Genomic DNA, 17,700 nt, shown 5'->3' with positions numbered 1-17,700 from the left:
TCCTGACCTGCTGTTCAAAACTCATAAGCCAAAACAGATTCTGGTAACAGAGTCAGTCACCTGAATCCCCAAGAGCGCGTCCAAAGTCAGACTGCACCGATAAACCTGTCCGAGTGTATGGCAGCCCCAATCTGGAAGGACAGGACGTCCTGCTTACAGTCAGGGACCCTGTGCCGACAGGGATAATGCCAAAGAAGTGAGGATGCTGGGACCTACCCCAGCTACAAGATATCTGGGCCTATAAAATAGAACTATATTTCTGAACAGACAAAGGGACCTGTGCTTGAGATCTTTGATCTCACCGGCCTCTAAGCTCTAATATTTGTACGTCGTTACAAACATCACTCAAAAGTGGTGACCACGATATCTCTATCCTTCATGACAAAACCAAGAAGTAAACACTTTTATAACAGGGCATGTTTACACAACTCTTCCCCCAGAAACAACAACCTTAAAGCCTAATAACCTATAAGGCAGGTACTCTGGAACCAAGCTGCACAGATCCAAATCCTGGTTCCACTACTAACAGGTGCTGCTAGCCTGGCAAATCACATTAACAAATACCTCACTGGAAATATGCGAACAACAACAGAAGAATAAACTGGAAAAAAAAAAAAAAAAGAATAAACTGTATACTCTGCTGTCCACATGTTCACTGCAGCTTGACTTCCAACAGCCCAGACGTGGAAACAGTCTGTGTCCATGGAAGGATGAACGATGGATGAACGAATAGAGACTGTGACGTGAGTGTGTGTGTGTGTGTGTGTATACCACAATGTGTATATGTACATTTATGTATATGTGTGTGTACCACAATGTGTTTATGTATATCTACGTATATGTGTGTGTTTATACCACAATGTGTACATGTACACCTACGTATGTGTGTATACCACAATACGTATACGTACATCTATGTATACGTGTGTGTACAATGTGTATGTGTATCTGCGTATGTGTGTATACCACAATATGTATATGTATATCTACGTATGTGTATATGCCATAATGTGAATATGTACATCTACGTATATGTGTGTATGTGTGTACTTCAATGTGTATATGTACATCTACGTATGTGTGTGTATAACACAATGTGCATACGTACATCTACATGTATGTGTGTATACCACAATGTGTATATGTACATCTACGTATGTGTGTATACCACAATGTGTATATGTACATCTATGTATATGTGTGTGTACCACATGTGTTTATGTATATCTACGTATACGTGTGTTTATACCACAATGTGTACATGTACACCTACGTATGTGTGTATACCACAATATGTATACGTACATCTATGTATATGTGTGTACCACAATGTGTATATGTGTATCTACATATGTGTGTATACCACAATATGTATATCTACATGTGTGTATATGCCATAATGTGAATATGTACATCTATGTATATGTGTGTGTATACCACAATGTGCATATGTACATCTACGTATGTGTGTGTATACCACAATGTGCATACATACATCTATATATGTGTGTGTGTGCACCACAATGTGTATATGTACATCTATGTATGTATATGTGTATGTATATATGTATCTACATACGTGTGTGTATACACAATATGTATATAGACCTCCATGTATGTGTGCATATACCAATGTGTACATGCACATCTATGTATATTTCTACGTACACCACAATGTGTATATGTACATCTACATATGTGTGTATACCACAATGTATATATATATATGTTTATGTACATGTGTGTGTATACCACAATGTGTATATGTACATCTACGTATGTGTGTGTATAACACAATGTGTATATCTGTGTGTGTGTGTGTGTGTGTATACACATATAGTAAAGCCTTGGTTTGCGAGCATAATTCATTCTGGAAACATGTTTGTAATCCAAAGCACTTGTATATCAAAGTGAATTTCCCAATAAAAAATAGTGGAAACTCAGATGATTCGTTCCACAACCCTAAAATATTCATATAAAAATTATTACAATAGCGTAAGATTCCTCAAAATAATACAAAATACAAAGAAAAACAACCTGCACTTACCTGGAAAACCTGTGTGGCTGGTGTGAGGGAGACAAGAGAAGGGAGGGTTACTGTGAAGGACGACTTTCACCATCACTAACAGAATCACTGCTCTCTATTGGTTCAATGGAATCTTTTTCTGTGCAACTTTAACAAGGAACCTATCCAATGACACTTGCCTTTGTCTCCTTCTGAGGATTTTGCAGAAAAGTGACATTGCATTGACGATCACCCCCAATCCCGCAGAGGGAGACAGAGACAGAGACAGAAAGAGAGAGAGAGAGAGAACCATTGGCTCAGTTGTGATCATGTGACATTCCACCTCACATACCACTCGTACTGCAAGACACCTTTCGTTTATCAAATTAAAATGTATTAGAAATATTTGCTCGTCTTGCAGAACGTTCACAGAACAAGTTACTCGCGATCCAAAGTATCACTGAACATGTACACACACACCACATACAAGGAAATATGATTCCGCCACGTGTGACAACGTGGATGGACCCTGAGAGCATTAGACAGCAAGTGAAACGAGGCAGAGGGAGAAGAGCAAACACCGTACGATCTCCCTTATCGTGGAATCTTAAAAATAAAGAAACTAGCTCATGGGTACGGAGAACAGACTGGCTGCTGCAGGCAGGGAGGGGTGGGGCGCGGAGTCCGGTGAAGGCGGTCAAAAGGACCAACTCCAGTAATGAGTAAGTCAGTCCCGGGGGTGGGCGCACAGTGAGGGACTAGTTGACGACACTCTAGTGCGCACTCCCCAGCTGCTAAGAGAGTAGATCTTGGACGACCTCATCACAAGACACAAAACAAAGCGCGTGTGTCACTGGGGGTAGTGACGGTGCGAGCAGACTTACCGTGGGGACCGTGGGGATCCCTGCACAATACGTGCACCCAAGCGCACTTTAATACAGCGTTACACGTCCATCATATCCAAAAAGAAAAGCCGGGAAAACATTTTAAAGTAAACTCAAAAACTAGATAATCTACATAATGCACTCAGCCCCGGCCTGGTACCTAAACACTAAATGGTCAACGTCCTCATCACCATCGTCCTCACCGTCCTGTGCCCACATGTTTACACGGGGATGGTGAGGGTAAAAGCCAAGTAATGACCCCGCGGCCCACGTACCCCACCCGCAAGGGGGGCCGGCCTGACGCAAGTCTCTGGGCGGGGCCTCCGCTCCCTGTCCGTCTCCGCCCACGCTCCAAGCGCTCCACGTGCACTCTCCACGCTCTGTACACACAGCACTCTGCACACACACAGCACACTCTCCGCACATTCTCTGTACACACAGCACACTGCACACACACACTCTGCACACACACAGCACACTCTCCACACACTCTGCACACACACACGGCGCTCACAGCACACACTCTCCACAAGCTACATGCACAGCACGTACTGCCCACAGTTAGCACACACCCTCCAGACACACAGCATGAACACTCTTCCCACACTCCACATACTTCTCAACACATTCAGTACACGCACACCATATACCCTCAACACACACCGGGCACGCACAGCTCGCAGCACACATACCACACACATAGCACGCTCCATCTGCACAGCACGCACACAGCCGATACCCCCAGTACACGCGGCGCACAGGGAACGCACACGCGCGTGCACACATCCGGCGCACGCACTCCACTGCGAGCCCATCTGGGCTTCCGCCTCCAGCATGAAATCAGCAGCTGACACCTCGGTTAGCGCACAGCTATTCCAGCAAAGAGAGGTCCAGCGACTCTATTCTCGTCAGTCACAGAAGAACGGGAGCCCACAGAATGTTCAAGTGCTAAAATGGAACACAGAACGTCTTCATTTCAAAACACGCTTTACTTGGTGCGCGTGAAGACGAAAGACGGGTGCTCGTCCGTATGACACCTGCGTGGACGCGGGACGAAGCCGGCCGGTCCCCAGCCCCGAGGGGCTCCCTGGAGGGGCTCCCCAGGGGCGGTCTCTTGTGACCATCCCCAACTTCTTTCCTTTCTGCTTCTCCGCACCGGGACCACGAGAACACCTCTCACCTGTCCTCACCGCGCACTTGGGAAGAAGCGCTCCACCCCGTCCGCGCACAAGACAGAGTAAGCTCTCGCCGGAGACCGACAGCCCGTGTGCAGCCCGTGTGCCGCGGGAATGACAGGATCTGGGGTGCAGGGCGCCTCCCCGGCTCCTCTCCTCAGCTGGCGCACCGCCTGACAGCGATCTCGGTGATTCCGCCCTGGCCTCTCGTGTGCCCCGCTCCTCCAGGGTCTCAGCCGTCATCTCAAAATTATGGTCTCCCACGGAGAGGCCTTAAAAGAATTCTTTTTTTTTTTTTTCAACGTTTTTTTATTTATTTTTGGGACAGAGAGAGACAGAACATGAACGGGGGAGGGGCAGAGAGAGAGGGAGACACAGAATCGGAAGCAGGCTCCAGGCTCCGAGTCATCAGCCCAGAGCCCGACGCGGGGCTCGAACTCACGGACCGCGAGATCGTGACCTGGCTGAAGTTGGACGCTTAACCGACTGCGCCACCCAGGCGCCCCAAAAGAATTCTTCTCCAAGGAAAACCTACTTCTTCCCTGAGTTTATTTTCATAAAATAGCCATTTAAACTCAAAAATGCAATTTTCTAATTCGACGCAGAGATAACTGGTAAACGGCAGCTTTAAACAGAAGCCATGGTATCCTGGTCCACGGCTTCCAGAAAGCCCTCGGCTGGAGGCTCAGGAGAGCCCCAGGAATCGACCAGTGCAGCGTCCTCGTTCCAGACAACGGGGAAGGTGACACACCTGGAACCAGGCAGGCTGAGGACACCGCCCACCAGGCTCCCCCGCAAGGAACAGAAGGAACAGAAGCCAGTCTCAGTTTACTTCTCAGGGGTGAAAATCTCAACCAAGCCCCACAGACATATGGGCCCTATCTCGTAGAGTCCCCATCCGCGCCCAAAGGACACCGGTTCCTCTTAAAAACAAAGTGTCCTCACAGGCAATTATCCAGAGTGCCCAAACCGCGAGGGGTGTCCCAACACCCGACCCCAGAGTGGCCCACATCAGGGTGAGGACCGGCCCACTCCTCATTCCCCTTCTGCTCTCCACAGTGCCACGGCCTCAGGGCCTGCACAGAGCTCGGACTGTGCACACGTGGAAAGGATCCTGACTCGGTTTCGGAAGCACGCTAACTGAACAGGCCACGTCAGCACTGCCTCCGCGTCTGCCCCGTGGGCCACAGCTCTAGAGCCTGGTACCCGGACTCCGTCTTTCCGTCCTCAACTTTCAGCGCTACGTCTCAAGCACAACAGAAATTCAATCAATCATTCACGATAATTTTAAAATCTGGAGTGAGAACACATGTCCACAACTGGAAACCCCTCCTAAATTGATTTGTGACCTCGGGACAAACTAGGAGCATCTAAGCCCTTCTGTGCATCGAACTCCAACTTAACAGACAGGCTGTCTGCAACAGTGGGAGGTGCCACCCGGAGCCAGAATCCAGGGCCCAAAACAAGTGACACCCAGGAAGTGATCCGTGCCACAGCCTGTTACCGTAGGGGCTGCTGACGATGCAGGGACAGCGTGGCTACAATGATTTTTATTAGTTTAAACACAGGCGCTCACAGTCCCCATACCCAATCTGTAAGTAGCAGACGTCACCAACATGCAGGAACAATGAATCCTACATAATCTCTGACTCTGGGAATTCAGACACTAGCAGAGAAGCTAAATCACACCATGGCTCCTTTCTACTAAAACTCCCTAGCCACCGAAGACCCCAGATAATCTCTCAGAATGATACACTCTCATCCCATCACTGCAAGGATTCCACACGGGCATGCCGGGAAGCCTGGAATGGAAATTGCGGGGCCGGAGAAACGCCCCCCCGGTCAGTGGGGCCCAGGGCCCAATCCCCGAGCAGTCTCTGATGCGCCACCATCGGTGATGTGGGAAGCATGTAGCCTCAAGGGGGAGAAAGGACCCCAGCAGCCCCTGCGTCTCAGGAAGCCCATCGCAGAGCCAACGCCCACGGGGCGCCTGGGCTCTTCGTGGGCTGTGTCACCTGAAGGGCCGTGCCCAACACCGTCCTCATGCAGAATTCAAGCCTTCGTGCCGCGGCGCACTGGCCCTCTGAATGTGACACTGAGCCAAGTCTCCCCGTGCTCAGGCTTCCCGAAATAGAAGGGGACCAGCCTTTGCCAGAAACACTTTTCTCCCTGCGAAGAGTGCACTGACATTCGCCCTTAGAGGCAGGACAGGTGTGGCGGGAAGGTCTGCGATCTGCAGGGGCAAGGCCCAGGCACAGGGCACGGAGCCCACCCCCGGTCCACCAGGGTTGGTCAGGTGACCTCTGTAAGTCTGTTTTCTCATCTGTGACATGGGGACAGGGACAGAAGGCGCCTCTCGTCTTGCAGGGGGTTAGAAACGATCCAGGAGAGAGCTCAGCGTGGTGCTCGGCACAGAGAACGTGCCAGGCATTAGCACACAGCAGGGATCGGTCTGCACACTCTCCCCAGATCCCGAGTCAAGGCCTGAACATGAAAGAAAACTAGACGAACAGCACTAGGGCCAGAGCAAGACAGAACAACGTTAACAAGTTCCATAATGACACCATCGCAGACACTGCAATTCTCAGGGCAGTCCAGGTACATCCTGTGAGTGCCAACAGCTCCGTGGAGTCGAGGAAGGAGCAACTCTCCCCATTCTACGGATGAGGAAACAGAGGCTCAGAGACCGTAAACAGCCCCGCTGACGTGCTGACGGGGGGACCACACGCACGTAAGCTCATGAGTCACCGCTCTTGGAACCATTTCCAGCTTCTCCGCCTCCCAAAGGTGCAGCCAAGCCAAAGTGGAGACAGCATCTATCTCCAAGGGTTTACACTGACTCTTCGAGGAGGTTTCAGAGATTCTTCCAGAGGACACTGTCCTCAGCCGGACTGCTCCAGCCTCACAGCCATCCGCACCCTGTCGTGCTGGCCCCGCTGAACCGTGAGCCCGGCTGGAGGGTGGGGTGGTGGGAGGAGGGAGCTTTTGTGAGGAGGCGTTTCCAAGGGTAAGTGGGAGCTCAGGATGTGTAGGAGGGAGGGAGAACACAGGCAGGTGAAGCATGGGAAGGCAGAGGCTCGGGGGGGACACTGGGGGGACATGCCGAGATGCCCCCTCTAAAGGGCACTTGCACCTGGGTCCCCACTGCCCACTGACACAGGTCCCCCAGCACCTGGGGTCTGGCCCTGCTCCCTGCTGCATCTGGGGCCTTGAGGGCTGAGAGAGTCCCTCTGGGAGCCTGGGGTCGGGGGTCAGGGGTCAGGGATCAGTGAACTGAGCTCAGTACCGGCCCGGGTAAGAACACCCGACCACCTGGGGCACCTCAGTGAGATGCTGGCAGGGAGCCCGATTCTGCCACGTGCTTTTCGAGCAAGGTCTTCGTATCTGTGACGGTATCTAGAACACCGTCTGCAAAGTGCAGGGAAGCTTGTAAATCAGCTGAGGACGCAGCCAACTGGGACCCGAGACCCGGGACCCGGGACCCGGGGGTGGGGAGAGAACCAGAGTGACAGGAGGACGCTGGTGCCCCCTGCTGCCCAAGGAGGGGCCCTGGCGCGCGCACAAACACACACACCCCCCAGTGTAAGGGGACACACAAAAAGTACACACACTCACTGAGAAAACAAGGAAAGGAATGCAGCAAAGTCACAGTGTCTTTTTTTTTTTTTTTTTTTTTAGTTCTTTGTGTTTCTTTATTTTTGAGAGAGACAGACAGACAGAGCCTGAGTGGCAGAGGATTAGGGAGAGAGGAATCCAAAGCAGGCTCCAGGCTCCGAGCTGTCAGCACAGAGCCCAGCTCGGAGCTCGGACCCACTAACCGTGAGATCGTGACCTGAGCCGAAGTCGGCTGAGCCCCCCAGGTGCCCCTGAAGTCACAGTGTCTTAAACGAGCTGCGTGCTCAGCTTCTAGGCAGCGCAGGCGCTCCTTCTCAAGGAACCTTCGAGCACGTGGGTGAGAGCGGGACTCTGAGGCAGGAGTCAGGATGCGCGCGGGGCTCGTGCTCTCACGGAAGCATGTTGTCAAGTGCAGCCAGGAGGGGAAAGAGGTCAAGGGAGTACCCACAGCGCCAAAGGCAGAGCGCCATGAGAAAGATACATCCCGAGTGTTGTCCCCGTGTGACCAGGATGCCTCCAGGCCACGACAATACCGCCCCTCCGGGGTGAACGTCGGGGGGAAGACTGAAGGCGGTCCTCGTCTGCAGTGTGGCCCGCTGTCCCCCGAGGGGGCCCCACACCTACCGGCCGGGCTCTGCAGTACAACCTCCCTCCTCCCACGTGCCCTGGCTGTGCACACGTGGAAAGCTGTCCCCCATGCTGACACAACCTCCCTGTGAAACTATCAGCAACAGAAGCTGGAGTTTTGCTCCCAGAAAAACAGAGAAAGACCCAGAAGAGCTCACTGTCATGCAAGTCTGCCCCCACCACCCACACTCCGAGGACACGGCTCCCTAACTGTCCGGGGTGAGGGCCACCATCACATCGGCGGCAACCACAGCTCCCTAGCGACAGTCCGTGACAGTCCACGCCCCTCGCTTGCTCCTACACGACAAGGACGGAACCCAGCAAGGGTGGGTGTGGCGTCCGGAAGCAGAGAAGTGGGAGTATTTACATCACGTTAGCCTACAGCCAGTCCACAGTCATTTGCTTGCACAGAGTGAAGAGAATGTAACTCTAGAGGCTTTCTGCCTGCAGGTGGTGGCTACTCGGGCTGTACGAGCAGAGCTGCTGTCTGGCACCGCTCCTGGGAAGGACGAGACAAGGTACGCAGAGAAGGTCCTCGTCTGCATGTTTTAAAATGAGCTACGAGTCAATCCAATTCCGCACTTTCACTGACAAGGCCATTGTGATGTCCCAATGTGTGTGAGTGTGTGTGTGTGTGTGTGTGTGTGTGTGCGCGCGCACGCACACAGGAGTTCTACCACAGTGCAGACTTCCACCAATTCGAGAGGCAGTTCGCATGCTGCACCACGTGCATGTAATTTAGGCACAGTTGTTCACGACAAACACGATGCCCAGATGCTCCGGGAGAGGACACCGTGCCACGTGGGTTCCGTTTCCTGACGCCGCACACGAGCCCACTTTTGCCTGGTCCCTTCCTCCTCCACCCAGTAAGATCCACGGGGAAGAGTTTCAGGACACGAGTGAAGGGGACGCAGACAACAGCCTTAAACCGAGACAATTCTCTGCTAGAAACAGGTCCCCCCGGCCCTGGGACCCGCGCCACCTCTGCCCGTCGGCCCTCCCTCCCGCTCTCTGCCCTCAGCGGCCCCTCCACTGGCGGGAAGACTCAGGGCCTGGGGACATGGCTCGGAGGCCCGCGGTCTCTCGATTGAAAGATGCTCCCGCTGCCCAGAATGTTGCGGAGACCGACGGGAACGGAAAGAGGAACCAAGCAGGGCACGGACATGCGCATGAGGGGCAGCGAAGGGCAGGTGGGTCTCTGCGGTGTTGACACCCACGAGCCGGAAGACGACCACGACCGGGACACGTGGTGACACCTGCACAGAGCCCCCGACCAGCCCAGACACTAAGGGGGGGCAGCACGATACGAGACTGGCATCGCTGGAGGTCAAAGGGCACGGTGTGGTTGCCGCCTTTAACCCAAGTCTGGGTCGCCCTGGGCCTGAGCCACGCGTGACGCGCTGCGGTGCGGAAGCCTCACGACCGGTGGGGAGCTCAGAGCGGAGCCCGGCCCACGCGTGTCCACGTGCAAGCACACGCACGTGCACTCGCTCTGCAGCCTGCGCCGGGCACGAAGCCCGCAGGGCGAGCATACACCCTGACTGAGCTGTTCCGGAGGCGTCGGACGGGAGCCGTCTGGGCCTCATGCCAGGAGCGGAACGTGCGCGGACCAGCGGTGCGGCTCAGGTAGGAGCCACGAAGGGCTTCGGAGCTCGAGGGGCTGGGGCCGCGCGGGGAGAAGGGGAGGGAGAGCCGGAGAGCATTCGCGGCATTTCTCGATGGCAATGAGCGTGCCCCGCAGGACCGAAACCTCGGAGACCTGCCTGTGGCAGGAGAGAGCTGAGCTCCCGGGACTGGGCCACGAACGCCACGAGAAACGGGTCTTTCTTCCCAGAGACGCTGACGGATGAGGCAAGCACGGCACAGAAGGGCTGGCCGCCAGCACGGAGCCACGGCAGAGCAGGCCGGGCTTCCCGAGGCCCCGACCGCAAAGTGCCCCGCCCCCGCCCGCGGACAGCCGGGGTGAGGCCACCACCAACCTGGGGCTTAACCCGACAGCTGCTCACAGCCCGGCTGACGGCCAGCTCCCGTCTACACCCGGGACCTGGGACCCAGTTCTGCCAGGAAGTGGACCCGACACCCGGGGCGCGGGCCTGAGGCCCCGACGGAGAACCAGCGAGGCCGAGCCGCCTCGCGACCATGGGGACGGTGCAGGGGACGACGTGCCGTGTCCGTGGCACCTTCCTGTGCAGCGCACAAAACCACAGGGGCCCGGGGACGTAAGTGCAGGCTGCCAGAATCCTGGGGAGGAGGACAGACTGCCCTGCACAGCCTGCTAGAGGACACAGGCACACACGAGACGCTGCCAGCGGAGGCCCAGACGGGGAACGTTCTGGAAAGAGGACGGAGGGGCCTCGTCACGAGGCAGCAGAAACCCAGTGCCGCCGCGGCAGACACGGAAGCGGCATGGCGGGCTGTGCGTGCCGGAGCCCCGGGAGCGCACGGCAGCCCGGCCTGCATCTTGCTGCCGACTCTGGAAGGGGAGAGAAGGAACCGAGGCAGGGTGGCCACAGTAGCACAAAGAAAGCCCGATCGGTGGCCACGAGCACTCGGCCCCTCCAGGAGGAGCGGTGGCTAACCTCACGAGTCTTGCCGTCAGGAAAGCGCGGCAAAGGGCTCGGGTGGGCCGCCCCAAGCTCGCCACGTCCAGAGGGCAACAGGCCAGAGCACAGGGACAGGAGGGGTCCGTTCAGGAGGCTGGAGGGCGCAAGGACAGGGTGCGGGCTCCTGCCACCCCTGTGGGTCCCCGGCAGAGAAGGGACCGTCTCAGGGTGGCCTGTGCACACGGCTTGGTCTGACAGCCTGCATAACCCAGCTCACCTGCCAGCTTGCACCAGACGCAGGGATGGGCTGGCGCTGGTCCCCGGCCCACGTGCCCGCGGCTCCACCAAGCCGCGAGGACAGCCGGGTCGCAGGCCCAAGAGCCTGCGGGGCAGAGACGGACGGGGCGCCGGGCCGAACCCACCCCGGACCCTCCAGTGGCGTCTGCCTTTAGGAACAGCGGTGGCCAGCGGCTGCTTTGAGCCCCCACCCTCCCGTGTGGACAAAACGTCAACAGCTGTTACCCCACACCTGTCCCAGCGCCCTGTGACGGGCAGATGGTGTCACAGCTCCACGGGCCACAGATGGAGGGGAACGTGGCTCAGGCGCTGACCCGACGGCAGATTACACCCAGAAGCCACACGCACGCCCAGAACTGACCCTGCACTGGTGCCCGTGCCCCGGGCAGGGGCCGTCGTGGCCGAGGGTCTGAGGTGACAACCGTGCTCTGCCCAGGAGAGGGTCGTGGCCCCTGGGGCGGCAGGCACTGCTCACATACGCCAGGGGCGCGTGACGGCCACCACAGTGGGACACGTTTTTGCAGCCGGCTGCCCACGAGCACAGGCAAGATCAACGCCCTGCTTTGAAGGGACAGCGTAAGGTGCAGGTGCCAGGACAGCACTCCCGCGACCCTGCTGCGTCTGACGGCAGGGGCAACGGGGCTCGGGAGGTAAAATCAAGGTCAGCTGAGCTTAAGTTAATCAGAAGGGGAACCAGTCCCCTTTTGAAAGTTGGTTTGAAAGTAGCTTTTCTTGAAGAGGACCACCTCTGTTTTCACTCGCAGAAACTTCTAGCGATCTCCAACCAAGGCAGGGTGCTCCGTAAGGGCGGGTGGAGGCAGAGGCACAATACCGGGTGGCAGGGGGACAACGGACCTGCAGCCATGTGCAGGGACAGCGGGCCTTACATGGAACAGCACCGGGCCGTCACAGGGAACGCACTCTGACCGTGAACACCAAGTGCGCTGGGGCGTGGGGGCGTGGACGTAAGTACATCCCAAATGCGCTCCGGGAGGACTCCGGCTGTGACAGCCAGCTGACACGATGACTTTGGCCTGAGATACGGGAACAAGAAGGGGGCCCCAGCCCAACACTGAGGACGGGGGGAGGAGGCAAGGTCGGAGTGGGCTCTGGGCGGGTGCTCTCGGCGGAATGAGGCAAGTCGAAGCTAAGACTAAGAGATAAAGAACGCAAGGGGCTCAGGGGGAAAAGACCTTTCAGAAAGCAACTTTTTTGCCGCAAAGGAAAGAAGCGTTAAACACAGGTGCAAGTGAAGTCACACAGAAAGACCCCTACGGAGAACCCGTGGGAACAGACAATCTAAGCAGAGGTTTCTGGAAGCGGGGCGTCCCGGGAGCCTGGCTGGTGACGGAAGAAGTCAGCCCCCCACACTAACATCCGCGGCTGGGGCAGGAAGGAAGAAGGAGACAGAGTGTGGGGCACGAGACCGTGGGGCGCTCACAAGTACCCAGCACGCTGCGTGAGCGAGGGAAGCGGTCTAGAGCATACACAGCATGGAGCACCCCTTATTCTGGCTTACGGAGAAACACGGAACGTGAGCTTCTTCCCCAAAGCCGGAATCTGAACACCACTTAATGACAGTGACAGAACGGACAATGGAGACGACGCGTGGCCGGCTGGGCGTCACAGACGTCTGGATGGACACAGACGTCGAAGGTCCCAGAGACGGGAGCGGCAAACAGCAGACCGGGCGGAAGCTGGTCGAGGAGCACGGACACCCAACACGCGTGTGTGCTGTGCGTGGGGAAGGCGTCACTGAAGACGACCGTCCTGCCCTCTCCTCACCCTTGAACGGGCGTCGCACGTGGGCAACGAGGCACAAACCAGCTGCCCTTTGTGAGCAGCACAGTGAGGAGCACACCGACCTCTGCCCCTCGAGGACCCCCCGCACGTCCCTGCCCAGCCCCGAGGGGTCACAGTGCCGGGACGAGCCGGGATTCTGGGTCCTATTAACCGCGGCAAGCATCCACCTGCAGAAACACAACTTCCCTGTGAGCGCAGCACCCTGACCGATCATCACATCTTGTAAACCGTGCACTGACCCCCGAGCGACGTGAGGCCCAGCTCGCGGACGCGTGGAGCTACCGGAGAATACTCACGTTTATTGTAGCAGGTGGCCAGCACACCTTTGTCCGCAGGACTGGCACTAATGTGCCAGATCTCACCCACTTGATGGAGGAGGACATTCTTATTGATAATGTTATTTTCGTCATCAAAATCGATGATGTGGATCTGCAAGTACAATAAAGGAGCACATCAGCACCTCCCCTGTCCCTTAACTGAACACAGCAGTCCCAACTAATCAAATGCAGCTTTACCCCTGCAATTCACTGCTGTTCTTACCACACTGGGAGCACACACTTCTGGGAGTCCACCTGACTGTGCTTGCTCGAAAGACAAGTCTGAAACGCCTGCAGAGGATCTTTAAGATTGCAAGCTACGTAACACTGCCCCATCATTTCCGGTCCTAAAGACACAAGACACCTAAAGCTCTGTCCCCAAGTGGCTCAGTTGGCCAGCATCAGGCCCAGAGCTGTCAGGGGTTCCACCAATGAGCCTCGAACCCTGCACGCGGCTTAGTGGAGGGGACGGGGCACAGGGAGCCACTGCCTGGGCAGAGCTGAGATGCCCACACCCGAGGGGGCAGCCACGGGGGGGGGGGGGAGAGGGGTGAGATGGCGTGACACGTTCGCACACCTTACACGTCCCACAAAGGAGTCCAACAGCCGTAACAATCACACGATATATACATGAGAGTATTACATTTTAGCCACGAAAAGTTAAATCCGCTACCTCCGTGCTTTTCTGGATAAATTTTAGAGGAATAAAAGGATTTTCACGTTCACACTTTTATCAGTACCCATGTCAATGAGAAAAATAAAACATTTGTTTGAAAAATAAATTTACATGAAGAAGATATTCATGGGTCTTCGTGAAGATTTGTGCCCAGGAGCGCTCACTGTGGCATCATCACGATGAAAAATTGTAACTCACCTGATGTCTGGCGAAAGGGAATTGTTCACATAAATTGTAGTATCTGACTGTTAACGTAATACCGTGGAGCCATTCAGCACGCTACAAAGGACTATTTAGTGCCACGGAAAAGGGTCCGTAACATACAGTTAAGGGGAAAGAACGAACCAAGAACTGTGTGTGTGCTACGTGCCGTTTTTGTTTAAAGAGCAAGCACGCCCAAACCAGCAAAGAACCAGGAGGTGAGCAGCTTCCCCTGGGTGGGGGATAATGGCAGGTGTTCCTTTCCTTCTCTGCGGTTTGTTTGTGTGTTTAACTTCTTTTGTGTGTGATTAATATGTGTTACTTTGCAATCAGAACAAACAATGCTGTTTTAAGAAATGTTTCCATGACATCCAAAAGCCTCCACACCCTGTCCTTGTTCCAGAGAGCCTCGCTCTGTCCTTCGTGGCTTCCAGTCGCCCTGAGGGACAGCTCCAGACTCAGAATTCAGACCCCACCACTGACACCACAAGCCAGTGGGACCCTGTGCCTCAGTTTCTCACATGCACACAGGACACAGGATCGTGGGAAACCGAAGCCACGCCCGGCTTGGCACAGTGAAGCCAGTGCCTGCTCGACCTGCCCCCTCTTCTGGGGGGAAGAGCTGAAAAATCAGTCCTGCTTTTTTTTACGTTTAAAACTACTTTCAGTAAGTTTCTCCTGCACTCAGCACAGTGCAGTTTTCATGGTGGGCTCAAAATTTACAGATTACATGTGTGTTAGATGTGGGGCCACTATGATGTGTCACTTTTTTAATTTTTTTTTTAATGTTTATTTTTGAGAGAGAGGGAGACAGACAGAGCATAAGCAGGGGAGGGGCAGAGAGAGAGGGAGACACAGAATCTGAAGCAGGCTCCAGGCTCCCAGCCGTCAGCACAGAGTCGAATGCGGGGCTCGAATCCACAAACCGCGAGATCAGGACCTTAACCAAAGTCAGACGCTTAACTGACTGAGCCACCCGGGCGCCCCAATGTGCCACTTCTTTTAAAAGCGAAGGTTTATTGTACTTTCTCCTTTCCACATGCGAGGGAATTTTACCTATAAACATCTTCTCCCTCCGTGGATATGTTACACATTTAAAAAGCTATTGATACTTATTAAATAATTAAGTCATTACTGAGAAAAATCTCGGGCAGCACTTAGTAAAGTTGAACACGTATGTGGCCTACGACCCGGTAGCCTACGGCTCGGTCTGCGCCCCACAGACACCCAGACAAAAGACACCCACCAGAGTGCCCACCGCGGCCTCACTCACAAGAGCCAACAACGGGACACAGCCCAGATGTCCGTGCCCAGAAGGGGGCACGGAAGTGGTGGCGTATCCACAAAACGGGCTGTGGGCACTGGAGAAGATGGCGGTGGCGGTCCCGTGGGTACAGGGTGGGGGTGGGGGTGTGCCCGAGTGGCAAGAGGCATCCGGCTGTAAGGCTACACCTTACAGACGAGTCCTCTAAAGTGAGTAGAGGCACAAAATTCTGAAGGGAGAAAAGTTCATTAGTATATCCAATGACTTACTTTTTTCAGGTTTATGTATTGGTTTGAGGGAGAGAAAGCTCCAGTGGGGGAGGGGCAGAGAGAGAGGGAGGGAGACACAGAATCCGAGGCAGGCTCCAGGCTCTGAACTGTAAGCACAGAGCCCGACTCGGGGCTCGAACTCACAGACTCATAGATCATGACCTCAGCTGAAGTCGAGTGCTTAACCAACTGAGCCACCCAGTCGCCCCTGTATCTGATGACTTAAAAATTTTGAAGTAAGAATTCCGTGATGCCAACTGAGTGGTGACGACCCATACCGGCAAGGCTGTGGCAAAATCAATACATGTCGTACATCTGAAGAATTCTTTCAAAAGATGTATTACAAAATGTTAATAGGAACTATACAAATGTTGAAATTGAAATAATTTGATTTCTTGAACTCTATCTCAAAGAATAAATGAACAACAAAAATTACGGAGCATCGCGTAGCTTTAACATGATAAATGGGGTGCCTGGGGGGCCCGGTCCGTTGAGCGTCCGACTTCGGCTCCGGTCATGATCTCACAGCTCATGAGTTCGAGCCCCGCACCGGGCTCGGTGCTCACAGCTCGGAGCCTGGAGCCTGCTTCGGATTCTGTGTCTCCCTCTCTCTCTGGCCCCCCTCCCCCAGAGTTCTGTCTCTCTCTCTCAAAAATAAACATTTAAAAAAATTTTTTTTTTTAGTCATGATAAAGAGCAATTATAAATACCAAAAATGTTATGAAAGCATTAAATGTTACAAGCAGAAGAGAAAATGGCATGCAATTATATAAAAGTCACACGTGAACACAGACTAAAATGCAATATACAAAATCAGGGATAATTTTTGTGTTGTTAGGGTGAACGGGAATTTTTTTTCTCCATTAACACTGAAACATGAATGAATGCATTTCCTGTTCTCTAATCAATCCCTCTGCCGTGCACTAAAGCACCAGGAGCCCCTTGCAGTGACACCACCAGAGCTCTGGCTTCACAATTCCCGTTTGCTGGCTCAGCTGACCCCTCCCCCCGAAGAAAGCCCACGCATCCGCCCCACGCCGGCTCCCGGCGCCCCGTGTGCTGGCCTTCTCCCCTTCTGCCCAGCACTTGTGGCCGCCCGGCTCTCCTGCCCAGGCCACCTCACCCGCTGCTACAGGTCCTTCTCATCTGGGGAAGGGTCTTCCCTCCCGACGGCTCTCCGGAATGCTCTTTTCTCCCGGTGCGGACACGAGGCACATGCTGTCCACGGGCTCCAACGCTTGAGCAAAGTTGGCTCCGGGCTCCTTTCTGCACTTCCGGGCACACGGACGCAGAAGGGAGGAGGCACGAGCCCATCTCTCCCGATCTGGCACGCCGTAATACTACAGCCCTTAACCTTCATCTTCAAGCTCGATGGTCCTAAGACCCTTCCACGTATCCTCATTTATAGTGGGTTCACAGGCAGGCCCAAAGGATACATCTTCACGGAATGTTTTAATCTGGGTATGTTCAGAAAGAACACTTGAGACATCACCCCCGTAAACAACTAAAGTAGTAATGGCTAATACGTACAATGCACCCGGCACTGTGCTCTTTCTACGGGATCCTTAAAAGAGCCGTATATGATTATTAGCCACCATCCACAGGCGAAGAAGCCCAGGTCTTGAAGTAGTGTGTCACATCCAGTTAGAAACAGGATTCCAGACCGTGGCTCTGAACCCCCATTCTATCCAGGGTGCTTGGAGCGCCGTGCCCTCCCCAGGGCTCTGCACTGCAGGTGAGCAAGGACGAGCCCCTGACGTCAGAGAAGGAGACTGACTATACCTTAAACGGTTTATTCTCAGGGCACCACCCTCTAGCCAGCTTACACTACTGGACTTAGAAAGAAACATTCTGTCGAATAGACACATGCAGTTACGGGCCAGATACGAAAAATTACGGTGAAGAAAACACTATAATTAGTGAGTGCAAAAGATTATTGGAGCACAAAAGAAAGACCGATTAATAATTGGATACGAAGGTCAGGCAGACACGTGGCTGTCTGGGGAGTAAAATGCTACTTTAAA

At 54.2% G+C, this 17,700-nt stretch overlaps 1 protein-coding gene across 5 annotated transcripts in view; it reads right to left on the bottom strand.

The window, feature by feature from the left end:
• EIPR1 (EARP complex and GARP complex interacting protein 1) overlaps positions 1-17,700 on the bottom strand; it is a 121,866-nt gene that overhangs the window by 83,315 nt on the left and 20,851 nt on the right. For 3 of the 5 annotated variants that reach the window (XM_030311724.1, XM_030311725.1, XM_030311726.1), the window contains one exon: positions 13,246-13,378. The exons of 1 other annotated variant lie outside the window; for it this stretch is intronic. In XM_030311724.1, coding sequence (XP_030167584.1) covers positions 13,246-13,378 — 133 coding nt within the window. Of the gene's footprint in view, positions 1-13,245; positions 13,379-13,489; positions 13,510-17,700 lie in introns of those variants that run through there. One more of the 5 variants, XM_030311729.1, reaches the window with a different exon arrangement.

The sequence above is a fragment of the Lynx canadensis genome, chromosome A3 (assembly GCF_007474595.2).
Source record: "Lynx canadensis isolate LIC74 chromosome A3, mLynCan4.pri.v2, whole genome shotgun sequence".
NCBI lineage: Eukaryota > Metazoa > Chordata > Mammalia > Carnivora > Felidae > Lynx > Lynx canadensis.
Note: the sequence above shows the minus strand (reverse complement) of the source record. Positions and strands in the feature narration are given on the sequence as shown.